This window comes from Limulus polyphemus, unplaced genomic scaffold (assembly GCF_000517525.1).
Source record: "Limulus polyphemus unplaced genomic scaffold, Limulus_polyphemus-2.1.2 Scaffold2394, whole genome shotgun sequence".
NCBI classification, from domain to species: Eukaryota; Metazoa; Arthropoda; class Merostomata; order Xiphosura; family Limulidae; genus Limulus; species Limulus polyphemus.
In genome coordinates, this window is record NW_013668004.1 from 159042 (window position 1) to 174937 (window position 15896).

The following is a 15896-nucleotide window of genomic DNA, read 5'->3' on the forward strand; positions in this document are numbered from 1 at the left end:
TCATTCTAGAATGAAAGAGGCATAATTTATATTTATTTCCTAATTTTTTATGATGGTTATGAGATTGATCAAATCGGCCAAACCCATACAGAGATTCCTACTGAAAATAACAGATAAAATATAAAGTTTTTTTCTTAAGAAACGTTTGATAACTATCTGGACATTATAAATGTGAAATATGAAAATTACTTTGCATGATGGATAGGCAACATGCGAAAAGAAAAAAAGGCATGAGAAAAACATTGCTTTACAAACCTTAAGACTTTATATATGAATTTGATATTTTGAGTATGAAAGCGTTGTAATGTTTACCGATGATCTGCTAGATTTCGTTAACATACACTTACTAATTTAAGAGTTATAGCATGAAAACTATAACAAGCACAAAATGGTTATAAGGTCAGTCCCAGGAACCAAGCCTGTGCTGAAAGAGTTAATAGTTCTCAAAATATATTTTGTTTGGTAATTCCTAAGCAATTTTATTTGTCTCTGTAAAGAAGACAAAAGCCATATTTATATTTTGAGCTGACCTTAAAAAAATTATTTGAACCTAGGCAAAAAATTATACAATCTTAATGATAATCCAGAGTTATTTAGGTAATTGTTGAAAAAGATAAAAATGCTAAAATCTCAAAGTTTGATCCTGTTTTAGCTTCGTATTGAACTGTCACCTGTAAAACATTCCTTCCACAAACTCTTTCAGTACTGTACTTGGTACTCAAAGATATAAGGTCAGATCATTTTGGGTCTGTGAGTATACCATAAGTCAAATCCTTTTTATCTAGTCTGAAAAGAGTAGTCCAAGATTTGGTGATGGGTGTTTTTGACTAGCTTCCTTCCTTCTAGTCTATCAGTTTATAAATCAGGGATGATCATTGTATGGATAGCCTTTTGTGTAGCATTGTGCAAAAAATCTGAAACAACAAACAGACATAAGATTAAATGGAAGGAGCTGACCTTCAAAGCAACTAACTGTTCTCATAATCAGGAATACAGGAGCAGTAGGGGGCTAAAGTTATATGCCAGTATTCCATATTATTACTTATTACATACTTTCTGAAACACTACCCAGTGGTATCTTATATATTATTGATAGGTTTCATTAGCATTGTTAAATATCTTGGTGGTAATCCAACAGATTAACTCAGAAATTTCCACAATACATATCACCAAAACCCATGGGTGATCACAATCTAACATGGTAAACTACCTTAGCTTCACATGTCACCTATAGTTAGAACAATATCTGTAACATCCACTCAATTCCAGACAACTACAAGCAATCACTAGCATAAACAACCAGAAAAAACATTTTGTGAATTTAGGAAAAATAGGTTGAATATATCAGATATTTATTCTACTAATTATGAAAGGATGAAATTAGTAATTATCAATATTTATAAACACTGCAGTCTGATTATCACATCTATGCTTTATAAAAAGTAAAAGCAAATTTCGTCTAAAATATGTTATTTGAAATAGACATGTTCAACAAACTATATTCACGAGATAAGCAAGAAGAGTAGATATTATAGTGAAAACAGTTCAAACTACTTCAGATACTACAGTTAAAGGTTATATTGTGTAATATTACATTGAAAACAGTTCAAACTACTTCAGATACTACAGTTAAAGGTCATATTGTGTAATATTACATTGAAAACAGTAAAACTACTTAAGATACTACAGTTAAAGATCATATTGTGTAATATTACATTGAAAACAGTAAAACTACTTAAGATACTACAGGTAAAGGTCATATTGTGTAATATTACATTGAAAACAGTTCAAACTACTTCAGATACTACAGTTAAAGATCATATTGTGTAATATTACATTGAAAACAGTTCAAACTACTTCAGATACTACAGTTAAAGGTCATATTGTGTAATATCTGATGACTATACAATTTACTCATACTTTTTGTTATTCAAACATGTAATAAATATGAACCGTTGTGCATTAATTTACTAATTCCTGTGTTTTGTGAAAAGAAATTGGGAAAAACATATTCACATGAAATCTACTAAGTATTCGCACAACCAACATACTTGTCTTTTTATGCACACAGAAATGAATTTAAGAGTCAATTATTGATGTTTTGTCAGCAAATAACCTTATAAGACTACTGTAACTAAACAATTGTAATGAAGCTGCTAATAAATAGAACACAATTTTCATTGGGTAATATCGACCACTATTGTTTGTTTTAAAAACATTACAGCTGTCGAATAATCATTCTCTAATTGGCAGAGAACAAATAACTTCAGTACCTGACTAGTGTCTTAGTTGGACATTTTGACCTATGTCCACTAAGCCTTGCCCATATTTACTGCTTAACAGCCAATAGAAGTAATCAAATTCTTTCACCATAGCTATAAGAATAGTCATATTGATGCAGTAGCCGCATCTGGTGATCTTAGTCATTAATTAACTGCCTCAAATCCTAACCTTAACACGTTCACGATATCGTATGCCACCAGTGGTACACAGCACCCATAAGATATAACTGTACTTCATATCTCCAAAGTCCTATGTAAAGCATTTATTTTATACGGATGGCTATAATAAAGCCACTCCTTCCATCGTGTACCACTGGTGGAGCACGAATGCTATGTTGAAAGGACAACTAAATAAAACAAATTTTATTTGAAAATTACATCTAGAGATTGGCATTAAAGTTTTCATTGTGAGTAATGGAAGCTAAAAAGCACTAACTGAGACTTCTTTCATAAATAAGAAAACTGTTATGAAGACTGAAATATAATAAGGAAAGAACTATTATCATCCACAGTACGGATTATTTTATCTGATGTCCCTTTTATACGCACATAAAAATTGTGAAATATTCATAATTCATTTAAAAAATGGCAAGATTAGGCTGAAAAAAAGAAAGAAAAATATTATATATTATGATCATTTGATTATTATTACTTAAATCATAGTGTGCACCACCGGTGCCACATGACACCCAAAGCTTAAATGGTTAAAGACATGACTTTATGTACCACCGATGGTGCACTCAAGAGAAAGTTCCCAATGCAGTCATTCTGTCATGAAACATAACATAAGGCCATAAAATTAGCTGTATCTAAGGCAGAGTTTTCAATGAGGCCTTATGTTCCTATTGCATAATTAGAGAAATCACTTATGCCGCAAACATGTTAAATGTATTTTTAAAAGATTTATTTATCCCTATCTTACAGCTTGCACCAACTGATTATGACATCACTCTCTTAGGAGTGGTAAGAAGCTTCGTAATTGGCCAAAATTGTAGATATTTATATACATAGACAATTATTTCCGCCAGTGAAGATTCCAAGAAACATATGCATGGCCATTAGTAACATAAAGATAACTTTTCATAATTACAATGAGTCGAATGGGGAAGTGGAAATATGCTAATACAGCATTCAAGCAGTGAAATAGTTTTGGGAACAGGCACAAAAATATTGATAGTGCATGGTACACACAGTTATTTAAAGTTGGTAATGTACTTGTGCTATAGAAACTATGTCTCTGGTGTAGCTGAATGAAGTAAATTTTCAGACATTCTGTTTTTATATATATGTATGTGTGTGTATATGCATGCATGTGTATGGGCTATAGCTGTGTTATTAAGAATAATGCATTTACACTTTTTTTCAATCTGAAAAATATAAGTTTGAGAATTAACACTTTAATACATTTTCAAATTATATAAAAGAATGATTTTAATTAAGTTTCATTTTCCTTTTATTTCAGGATGTTATAGATGATATTGATGGAGCTCAGAAATTAGGGTTAACGGGGATGCTGGTAAAAACAGGTATTGTGAAAAGAATATTTTTTATTTTCCTTGTTTCAGGTATTATTAATAAGTTAAATTCAAATAACTTGATGAAGATTTTATGTGATATTGTCACTGAGTTCAAAAAGTAGATAGAAAATTATTATTTTTCATGTAGGTGTTCAAATTAGAGATGAGTAAAAGGTGCAAGTGTTAACAATCATGGAAATGATTTAAATAATCATAATAATAACCAGAAAAGGACAATCAGTTAATAACCTTGACATGGACATTTTAACTTTTACCAGTCATCTAGCGGTTACCAGTTTCTGGAACATGCATTCATATACACCAAAAGCTTGTGAATAATTACCAGGTCTTTACAAAGTATATATATACCTGTCATATACACTACTAGTCAGTCTAATATTAACATTTTCTAGACATAACACAAACACACACAATCTTAAACAATTTAACAGTCATATGCTAATATTTCCAAATTGTTTGATTGTATAACATACTTATAAAACAAATGCCAACAGTTATTAGTTATGCTACACACATTTTTAATATGTCTTGGTATAAAGTGTTAGTATTAATTAAACTCCAAGGAACCTCACTATGACTGAGTAGTTTCATCTCTGAAATACATGTGTTTGGTGTTACGACTGTTTGAAAGTTAATGAAGTAAACCATGATAAAAGAGTGTGTGGTTATGAATTTCATACAATCATTTAGTTTCAGTACTAGTTATTACACAACCTAATTTGATTCTTAAAAAATTAACAGACTTATATGATTAAAATCACCTTGATTTGCAAATATCTCAAGTTTTTATTATTCAGTGTACTTGTTTTTATCTTACTCATTTTTTTAAGAATGTGTTATCACAATATTTCTCGAGAGATTACTAATAGCTGTCCCACAAGAAGAGTAATGTATGATATGATCCCTCTTAAAATAGGGACAATAAATGGGTTTATGACTGCTAGTAAATCTATAATTCATAAAAACAAGTATATATCTGTTCATTGACTAATTTCTAACAGTAGCTGTATGTGGCACGTGTTAGTATTTTGTAAGTGTTATATTTCAGTGAACTACATTCATCATTTTTAAATAATAGGAATATACAGAGAAGGAGATGAAGTGAAGATTTTTCCTCCTCCAAATTATGTCTTTGAAAGTTTTCCAGCAGCAGTGGATTACATAATACAGCATTTGGTTTAAAACAAAGTGTTTTATTGTATCGTACTTATTTATTTGTTTTGTTTTTTGTTAAACCAAAAATCTCCCATAAAAGTAGTATTTAAAGAAATATATATAAAAATCATAGAGCTTTTGACAGAAGTACCTGTCTCCTTAAGGATAAAGGAATAAAAATAAAGTATTTCTGTTTTAATTAATAAATATATAATTTTACAATGCATGCATTGTGATTAAAAAAAGAAAAATGTTACTCATACAAAACGTTGGAATCAAGTATTAGTTGAAATAATTTAATTTTCCTATTTTATGTTTAGTGCAGTAATTTTGATATAACTTTTTTTTCACCCAGATTTTGATTTTAGCAACTAGTTAGGAATTTGACATTATGAAAGTATAAACTGGTTATTACCTAATCAGAACATTATTTCTTATGCTTAAGGTAAGCAAAGAGTTTTCATACAAGTGAAAAAAAATCTGTTGTACAATTATGTACTAGCTTATTAGGACAGAAGATTGAGATATGATTTCAAGTGTTATTTTAATAAATATTATAGACTGTGGTTAAGTTTCATAGTGTTTTCAGTTAGTTTTCCATTATATAATTTAATTTGTTAGTGGCTTATTTGTCACGGCTAATTTCATCATACATTCTGTTTCAGTGACATAATTATACTACAAGAAAGCATGCAAAGTTGTATTCTTTAAAAAGGTTTAGTAAAAGTAGGCCAAATTTTCGATAGTCTACTAAGCATGAAAAGTAATATGACTTAATGCTATGTAAGTGAACAGGAAATTAGGGTTAATGTTTTTTAAGCAATGAACATAACATAACAGAAGATGCTATGACAGTACTTTCTAAAAAGGTGTCAAGCATTTTAAGGAAATTTCATAATTATATAATGAAACCTGATTTCTTTTTGCAGGAGAAGAAAGCTTCATATAAATTGAAAAGTAACAGTGACATTATAGTTAAAGAATTCAATAAAAGTAAAGGAAAAATCATAAATAATATTCAATGTTAAACTGGTACACAGTTAAAAACATTTTATTTAGGCCTATCTAAATAAACTGTGTACCAGTTTAACGTTGAATATTATTTATGATTTTAACTTTATACACAAGTGCCAAAATACTATAATTAAAAGTAAAGCATTTGTAGTTTTAGTAAAAGATAGTTATGAACAAAAGATTTATGAAGATAACTATTTAAAAGTGATGGAGATCCTACTAAAACACTTGAAATAAAAGTAGAATTCTTTTGAATGAATTGAAGAAAGATATTTTTATTTCTCCACAACTAGTGAACAGTTTAAAACCATGTAATTGTCGAGTCCATGAATTTTACAGCCATCCTAAAGACCATAAATTTTATTTACTTCTTAGACTTAGGGCATTTGCTTGCTGGTCTCTGTGGGAAAGTATATCATGGTTCTAGGATAGGCTTCTGGACCTATTATTGGACTTAATCTTAGCTTATATCAATAGCACACAACATTTTATTAAACAGTTACGTGATCACTTGCACCTCCTTAACTGTAATTATATTCTGTTTAGTATGGATGTTGTTCAATTATATTCCAGTATCTCGATTAAAAAAGGTGTAGATCGTGTTATGACCATGATAATAGAAGAAAATAGAGATGACTTGGAACTTTTGAATATTTTAACTGATTTGGATAGAACAAGTTCTGATATTTGTATTAAGTAATAGGTATATAAGATTTGATGGGGAATTGTATAAACAAATTAAAAGAAGAGCTATGGGAAATAGAGTAGCAGTAGTCTGCTGTAATATTTATGCATATACTTAAACTAAAAGTACTTAATTATTGGAAAACATGAAGGAATGTATGGCCATTAATTTGTTACAGATTTATAGGTGATATATTTGGAGTGGAGGACAAACATGTAGTGTCACTTATTAGTTTTCATGAGCTTTTGAATACAGTCCATCTGTTCTTAAAATTTATACTTACTTTGCTCTACAAGGTAAAAATTTTTGCCATTTGTAGATACCATTGTTCATGTTAAAGATGGAGAAATCATTACAGGTGTTTTGAGCAAGCCCTTTGTTTGCATTTCCACATCATCTCCGGCAGTAAAAGGATGTGTAAATATTGGTTACCTTCATAGAATTGATGAAGTTTTTATAAAGAAGAAATATGGGAGAAAGCTTGGAAAATCTGATGACTCTCATGAAAAAATGCTTACCCGCAAGACTATATATAAAAAAAATAAAATAAAGAATTTTGATCAGCAAAAACAAAACAGACAAGTTACTGTGAACCATGGAAGTAAGAAACTCATGTTTAATATTATATAAGTGATCATTTGATGTTAAATAAAATAGGAAAGCTAAGTCTAATTTTTACAAGTTTATGTAAACGAGTAGAAAATTTGGATAAAATGTTATTCAGTCTAATACGCTGTTTACAGTAAGACAAATTGATCAAATATAAGATGTAAGTAAAGAGTCATTTACACACTGATATTACCCATAAGTCATTTACATTGGCCTTATAGTCACCCATGATCATGAATAACTTACAATGGGCTATAGTAAGCCTTGCGTTACACTGTCTTGTAACTATTCAAGACTCGCTTGCAATGTTCTAAAATAACACTGTCATGTAGTAATACTAGACTTGCAATGTTCTAGAATAACACTCGTGTAGTGACACTAGACTCGCAATGTCCTAGAATAACACTCATGTAGTGACACTAGACTTGCAATGTCTTAGAATGAGTGACCTACACTGTCTCATAATTACACTGGACTTGCAATGTTTCTAGAATAACCCATACGAGTCGCACTGTTATGTATACTAACTCATGAATGACTTCTACTGGTCTGTAGTAAACCATGTGTGACTTGCACTGATAATACTTCTTAGAACTAGAAGTATAAAAGGGACAGACTTCTCTGGTGTGAGCAAACATTGTCCTATAATGTTGTATCTTACTTGAAAATCTAACTGTGAAAGTATAAACAATCTATAAATTGGATGAAAGAAGAAAAAGAAACGACCGTCAAGAACATTTTGAGTGTAAACAATCTCACTAAAAAAAATGTTTTATTTGAAGTTGTTGCTTTAATAAAACAGTTCTGAAAAAGGTGAATATCACTGATGACGAAGATTCATTAGGTGATAATGGTTCTAAAAAATATGTAATTCTGACGAAGACTCTCAAAGTAACAAATGTACTCTTTCAAAGACAATCCCTAGTTTAAAATATATCAAATAGGAACAAAGAAATTAATAAGTTAATATAATGAGATTTGTTTTATGGACTTTTGCGCAAAGCTACACGAGGGCTATCTGCGCTAGCCGTCCCTAATTTAGCAGTGCAAGACTAGAGGGAAGGCAGCTAGTCATCATCGCCAGTCTCAATTTGACTACATGTTTCGACGCTTCAGCCCGCCATCTTCAGGAGGTGTGATTCTCAAGATCTCGTATATTTTTATGCTTCCATAGAAGTATTTTTATGATGTTTGAATCTTCAAAGTTTTACAGTTTTTCAAATTCTCAGCGGCAAGGTTGAAGACTTATAACACTAATAACTGAGTTTCGATGGGCAGATAGTCCATTATGTAGGTTTGTATTTAACAACAAACGAAAAAGTTTTACATTCGAATATAATAAAAAATGGCAATATAACACTTTTTTTTCAATATAACGGCTCACTAGAATAATTTATACGTTACTAAAATACAATAAATAAATTCGATAACAAATTATGAAAAGCTTAGTTTTGTTTTCTACAAATAAATTTCCCGCGCAAAAGTATATCAAATATATATAAATAGATAAGTATATACATACAAATAAATATACGTCTTTTTTTACACCTTTTATACGAGACATTAGTTTAAAAAGTCGTAAATAAAAGCCATTGGTAACATTTCATTCATAGTTTTACGAATTGTTTTAAAAGCTGGGGCAATATAAATGGGTTTAGGATATTATACTGTAAAACTGTGAACTTACCATAATAGAAAATATGCAATAATGATAGCATTCACTATTCTTGTATAAAAATCTATGTGAATTGTAAATGCATTTTAGATTATTAGAAATTTCAATAGTTCCGATACCCATACTTTTTTAAAATCTATATCCTTACTTCGGAAGTATATTAAATGTTATAACTTTTTCTTCTTTGGGCCTGGTGATTAAGGCGCTCGACTCGTAAATTGCGGATCTCGGATTCGAATCCCGTCACACTAAACTTGTCCTTTTAGCCGTGGGTGCGTTATAAAGTTATGGTCAATCACACTATTCGTTGGTAAAGGAGTAGCCCAAGAATTGGCGGTGGACGATGTTGACTAGCTGCCTTTCCTCTAGAGTCTAGTCTATCACTGCTAAATTAGGGACAGCTAGTGCAGGTAGCCCTCGTGTAGCTTTGCGTGAAATAAAATAATAAAAAAAACTTTCTTTTTTGTACATAAAAGGAGTTGTTCTAGCGCTATCTACCGTACATTTAATATTTGAGTAAGCATGGCAGCACGGAGTGGTCTGCGCGCTGTTCTGATTGACTTGAGTGGAACTCTTCATATAGAAAATACCGCAATATGTGGTGCTGCTGATGCTTTAAATCGGTAATTTAAACCATTAAAGTTTTAGCAGTTGTTTTAAGAAAGTGTTTTAGCAGCTTTTCAACTTAATTACTATTCTGCCCCTGACTATTAATAGTATCAATATCATATTTTTAAACTTAAAATGTTACTGACTTGTGTAGTTGTTTGTTATTAATATTAACTTCAACAATTAAGCACAAAGCTACACACAGGGCTATCTGTGCTATGCCCAACACGGGTATCGAACCCCGGTGTCTAGCAGTATATGTCTGCAAACATACCGCTGAGCCAATGGGGATTCAATATTACTGAGACTGAGAATCAGAGATAATAACTAAAATATTGCTCATACAATACCCGACTTGTTTTGGGATGAGCTGGTTATTAACATTTAATCTAAAGACTGATTTAGATTCAAATTGGGTATTCAAGTTGTATTTATATACATGCATCAATGTGTAAAAAATAAACACAAAAGTATTCTGTAGAAAAAATGGAAGTAAGCTCTTTTTGTATCTAGTAATAACAATCTATGATTCCTAACCTTTTGAATTGCAAAGTTTTACTTGTAAATAATTAATTAAACCTTATAATATTTCAAATACTGATGGTTTGGTATCTTAAGACCCAGTAATGACAATTACTACAATGCTATGCTTATTGTCTGACCATTAAAGTTTTTTTTTAAAGAAGTATAACTGATATACTTATTGAAATTTTATTGTTCATTGGATAAGGTTTTAGGCAATAATTTCTGAAAAAAGCAAGGTGAGTAGTATAGTAAAAAAAGTTATTTTTAATTAAAAATTTTGGCTCCATAAATTAAGATTTTTTCTTTTATCTAATAAAAGGTTGAAGAAAACCTATTTGAAGATTAGATTTGTAACAAATACTACCAAAGAATCCAAACGTATTTTGTGGGAGCGTTTAACAAACCTGGGGTTTTCCATAGAGCAGAATGAAATCTTTACTTCTCTGACAGCAGCTCATGAGTTGGTATGTAGGAAAAATCTTCGACCTCAGTTGTTGTTAGAAGATGAAGCCTTAGAAGATTTTCAAGGTTAGATAATAAATCCACATAGTTGCATTAGAATGTTTTCAAACTCTGATTGTACTTTGTTGTTATGCTTCTATCTCAGATTTTATTTTCAGCTCTGTTAAATTTTGCATTATAGCAGTTTTGTTTCCATTTCATCATTATGATTAGACTAATCTTTCCCAAGACAAAAATTGTCATGATATCTGATTAGCCAAGAAGAGGGCCCTTTAAGATGGTACATTAATTTATGTGTACGAACATACCTTCTGTTGTGAATTATAATTTATTATGTCTGCTTTGATACTTATATTTTATATTATCTTAATATTAGTAATATTTTAAAACTAGTAGCTGCAACCTGTCAGAGTATGTATTTTGGTCATTGATAAAAGGACACACCAAATAAAGAAATGCTAAAGTCTGTAAAGCAAATGTAATAAAGTAGTCAGTTATTACTAATAAATTGTTAGTCAAATTTAAAAAAAGCAGAATAAAATGCTTTTCAAAAATATACCATAAAAAACAAAAGTTACCTTACCATTTTAAAAATTTGTATACCTAGAATGCAAAGTTAACATAAATAACAAAAATGTAAAACAAATTAATACATTTCCTGTTCTTTCATTTGGTTGTAAACAGCAAAAGTATTTTTTATGCAGAATTATTTTCTTTTCTTGATAGGTACTAATACGGAAAATCCTAATGCAGTTGTTGTGGGATTGGCACCTAGCAAATTTAATTTTCACACACTTAATGATGCTTTCAGGTAACTAGGATTTTTTGCTTGTTTATGTGTATGAAAGTGCTGGAAAATTTAGAAAATTTGTTCAAACTAAGTTACAAGTGGAATAGTAGAGTTCTGTATTAAGGATTTTAAGTAATTTTAGGCCAAGTAAAAAATACTTTAGTGTCCCTGCCCACATCCTTTTTTGCAGCCACCTCTCACCATTTTTTAAGATTTTTTTTCCTTTTTTGAATTATCGTTTTTCAATCATACAAAGAAATAAAGAAGACTTCTGAATAAAAAATGAGATGAACACAGTTGATTCACTTTTCCCTTTTATTTTATTTATCATAAATTCTGATCGTTTTCATGAAAAAATGAAACAAAGAAGACTTCTGTGTGACATTGTCCCTTTGAAAACAAGCAACAATTGTGAAAAAAAAGGACAAACTTTCTTTCAAAAAGGTCATTAAAAAAAGGACCTACTCCTTTCTCTTTTTCAAAAACTCTAGATGCTAAACATGTTTTTTTTTACTTGGCCTTATATGGTTCCTTTGATGAAATTAAAAAACTGATTTTAGTTGCAAGAAAAATAACTACAATGGTTTGAAACAAAATGACACAAATTCAGACATATTACAAAGTTTATGTCAGTTTAAATTTTTCAAATTTTAAATCTGGTAACTAGGATGTATATTTATCATAAAGACTGCTTAAAATGATTCATAATTGTTTTTAGATACATCCACAGTGTCTTTAAAATGTTGCAATATCTTGTCACATAGCTGTTGATGTTTCTTAAATATATAGTTAGCTTCAATTATCACATATTTATCTTCTTTTTGCTAACATAAAGATGTTGTAATGTCAAAATTAAACTTGTAGTTTTGATCAGTTTACCTTCTAATAGTTTTATTAGATTCTCATGTTTGCTGCAGTAGCACTAGTGTTAGAAATAAGAAAAAAATATTCTAGAACATTTTCAAATGTATACCATGGTTTTAAAATTGCCATGACCATAACATATGAGCCAGACAAGAATTTTATACAAGAAACTGTAAAATGTTTGAAGAAAATGCTTAAATAAGTATCTGCTTGTGGTTGAAAACAAGATTTATTTTAGTTGAAAATAAATATCCTTAACTTTATTTGAATTAAAAGTGTTGTATCTGGGTTAAATTCTTAATTTATGATTAACCAACTTTCCTTTATACATACTTGTTTATTCCAAATGATTAATAGATAATTTCTATTAGTGAAATGAAAACAAACTTACATTCTGTATATTTCAGAGTGAGGATGTGCTAGATCATTATCATATTTTTTCTTTTTCCATTTTTTTTACATTATTTCAGACTGGTTCTTAGTGGTGCTTCTTTGATTGCTATCCATAAAGGTCGATACTACAAAAGGCAAGATGGACTTGCTCTTGGACCAGGACCTTTTGTGGCTGGACTTGAATATGCCACAGATAGAAAAGCTGAAGTTGTTGGAAAACCTGAAGCTTCATTTTTCTTAGAGGGACTTAGACCTTTTGAATGTAAACCAAGTGAAGCTATCATGATTGGAGATGTGAGTTTGTTGATTGTTTTTATTTTCATAATTTTCATCATAGACATTAAGTTTAGTGTCATTGTCATAGATATATTTCACACAAAATTGAATTGGTTGTAAATTCAGTAAATGAATATTTTTAGTTTCTATATTTTCTGATATCCTGTAGCAACAAAGTGAAATGGGTAACGCTGAGTAATTCTCCTCGAGCAAATGTATTATAACTCTGAAAAAAATACGATATTTAAATTTTTCAAATTTATCTCATATTTTAGAATGTGATTTCTAAATTATTATTTTTTTCTCTCATTTTATCATACAAACAAGTTATAATTTCCCATGTGTGATTTAAAGTGTTTTTAATCCATTATTTCTATGCATTATCACTATTATGTATCTGATTTGTTTAATCACTGAAGAGAAGTCTTTCTATTTCAAGAAGTATATGTATAGGTACCGACTGCTCCATCTGTTGAGTGAACTTGATGGTTAACTCACTTCTCAAAAGTAAATTATGCTCTCTATTGTCGGTTGAAAGTAATACTGCAGAATTTTGGTGTTCAAACAGTTATGGAAGCACCTAAGTGTTCGGGCTTTATACTTTTATATGTAATTTTTTTTCAAGTGGTTATGGTGAAATAATATCTGTGTCAGAACAATATGCTTTTTTTTTCACTTTTTAAGAGCTTTGTTTGACTTGAATTTAATTCAGGATGTACATTGTTTATTCACTAACTCTCTTTTGTGAGGAGCATTTCTATATTAGCCATTATTACATCTAATGACTTCAACATCTTGGAAGGTGCGGCTAATAAAGAAATGCTCTGCACAAAAGAGAGTTTGTGAATACACAAGGTGTGTCCTGAATTAAATGTAAATCAAACAGCATAATCTTTGTTTGTAAAATTATGAATTTATCATTCCCTGATGACAGTTAAGTAAAACCAAAAATTTGCATATGCAGTATTTCTAAGAACTTTTAGAAAGAGGGATGAACACTATAAATTATGAATAACAGATGATTTTGTTAAATACTGCTATACAGGAAAGAAATCTTTTAAATAGTTATCTGAATAAATTATTAATGCACAGTTTGGTTATTTGGCCAATGGTCATGATAATATTTTAATTCTTTTTAAAGGATGTTAGAGATGATATTGATGGAGCCCAGAAGGCAGGGCTAGTAGGCATGCTGGTCAAGACTGGTAAGTATAAAAGATGGCGTACATTTAGTCCTTTTGTATACAAGTATTTAATTGCTTGTTCACTTAATATATTAAAAATATTTTTTGTTTTAAAAATTTATTCAATCTACTTTCAACAACTTTGAATAATAAAATTGTATATAATGTCTGTGAATCACCTTTTTCTTTTAAATATTACAGAGACAGGGTTGTGTATACCTTTAACAAATATCATAAAATTTTATTAAAATCAGTTAAGTTTGTATCAGCATGGTTCTTAATTAGTTTTATTTAGCTATCTTTCAACATGTATTCTGAATTCTGTTTAGCCCTATATGCTTAACTCGGGTATTAAGGAGTAAAGATTATTTTGTATTACAAGTTGTAGCTTTTACTGTGTTAATGAAAATTTTTTTAATGGGTATGACATTTTAATCACCCGTGTGATCATTCTCAAGTACACGGTTTAAAAGTAAATAAGATTTTTGTACTTAAGTTAGAGAATTGATATTGGTTGCTTGTGCATGTACATATCAGTTCTCATGAATTAACAAAATATTTTTTTTATAGCAGAACAGAAAAATCAAAAAATAGATAAATATGAATATGTGGAATGTGTTGTATGAACGATTAGGAATGTCTGGGGAAATAATGATCAAAAACGAATGATTGCACCAATGATTGAAATGTCTTACCTATTTAAAAAGAATATTTTTCCTTACTGTAAAAAGTTGTAACTTGGAATAAAAAAATGCTTATAATAAATAAGTAAACTCATAAAAAAACTATTAAGATATTATTTTTGTTTATTTTAATTTAACTGTGTAGTGTTTTTTTTTGGTGATCTGTTAACATAAGAATTGAGGGTTTTATAATTATTTTGTTTTTTCTTGTGTTAACAGGAAAGTATAGAGAAGGCGACGAACTTAAGATTTCTCCACGTCCAAGTTACGTGTTTGAAAATTTTCCAGCTGCGGTAGACTTTATAATAAAGCACTTGACTTAACAAACTTTAATTTATTATTTTTTTGACTTGTTATTTTAATCTTATGAACCAGTTTAACTATTGAGATCTGTGTTTTGCCTTATGTTGTAAGTTTTTTTGCTGTCTTTCAATCATTTAATATTGAAAGATGTACATAGAAAAGTATCACAATATCTGAGCTGTCAAGGAAAAAATTTTAAAAGGTAAACGAAATGTAGTTTGATAACTTGTTTTGTAACATATTATTTTTCAGTACAAAAGGGCATTATTTACTTCTACCCCCATTAAAACATTTCTTAATGTACTCTGTTCATGTTGTAATGAATAGAAGGTCATATTTGGCATAAGAAGTTAAAATCAAAGTGTTGTTTTTCGTTTTCTTGTAAAAGGTATTAGTAGACATACTGATATACAATTGCCCTATTGTAAAATCTGTTTAGGCAAGACAATATTATGCTTATCAACAAACTAGCCAGTATGTTATTATTAAAATTGACAGTAGATGAAATATTTAGTATTATGTTACCACTTAATACATTCATAATTACAAACTTTAAGATTGTATCTTTAATGTTTGTGGTACATAAATTAATTCTGTTAATCAACATTAATTTTAAACTCAGAATTGAGACACTGAGAAAGCAGTTGAAAGCATTTTCTTCAAAATTATTTTGCTTTATATTTTAATAAAATGCAATCTAAATTATAACTTTATTTAAGAATGAGAGTCATAAGTTATGCAAATAATATTAATGAATTTAGTTCACAGCTAAAGAAAAAAGGATTTGAATCTAAGTTTCAAATGGACAGCAACTGCCTGTTGTAGAAACCTACAAATGTAGAGGACGAT

At 29.5% G+C, this 15896-nt stretch overlaps 2 protein-coding genes across 4 annotated transcripts in view; both read left to right on the forward strand.

The window, feature by feature from the left end:
• Window positions 1-5552, forward strand: part of LOC106466836 (haloacid dehalogenase-like hydrolase domain-containing protein 2) — a 21039-nt gene extending 15487 nt beyond the window's left edge. For all 3 annotated transcript variants that reach the window (XM_013927137.2, XM_022394907.1, XM_022394906.1), the window contains exons 5-6: window positions 3745-3808; window positions 4899-5552. In XM_013927137.2, coding sequence (XP_013782591.1) covers window positions 3745-3808; window positions 4899-5002 — 168 coding nt within the window. In that variant the 3' untranslated portion in view covers window positions 5003-5552. The remainder of the gene's footprint in view (window positions 1-3744; window positions 3809-4898) is intronic.
• A 3889-nt stretch (window positions 5553-9441) lies between these two features.
• Window positions 9442-15889, forward strand: LOC106466837 (haloacid dehalogenase-like hydrolase domain-containing protein 2). The gene is made up of 6 exons (XM_013927138.2): window positions 9442-9581; window positions 10412-10620; window positions 11281-11365; window positions 12679-12895; window positions 14019-14082; window positions 14964-15889. The coding sequence occupies exons 1-6, from the start codon at window positions 9481-9483 to the stop codon at window positions 15065-15067; spliced, it is 780 nt and encodes a 259-aa protein (XP_013782592.1). The 5' UTR covers window positions 9442-9480; the 3' UTR covers window positions 15068-15889.
• Window positions 15890-15896: the final 7 nt, after the last annotated feature.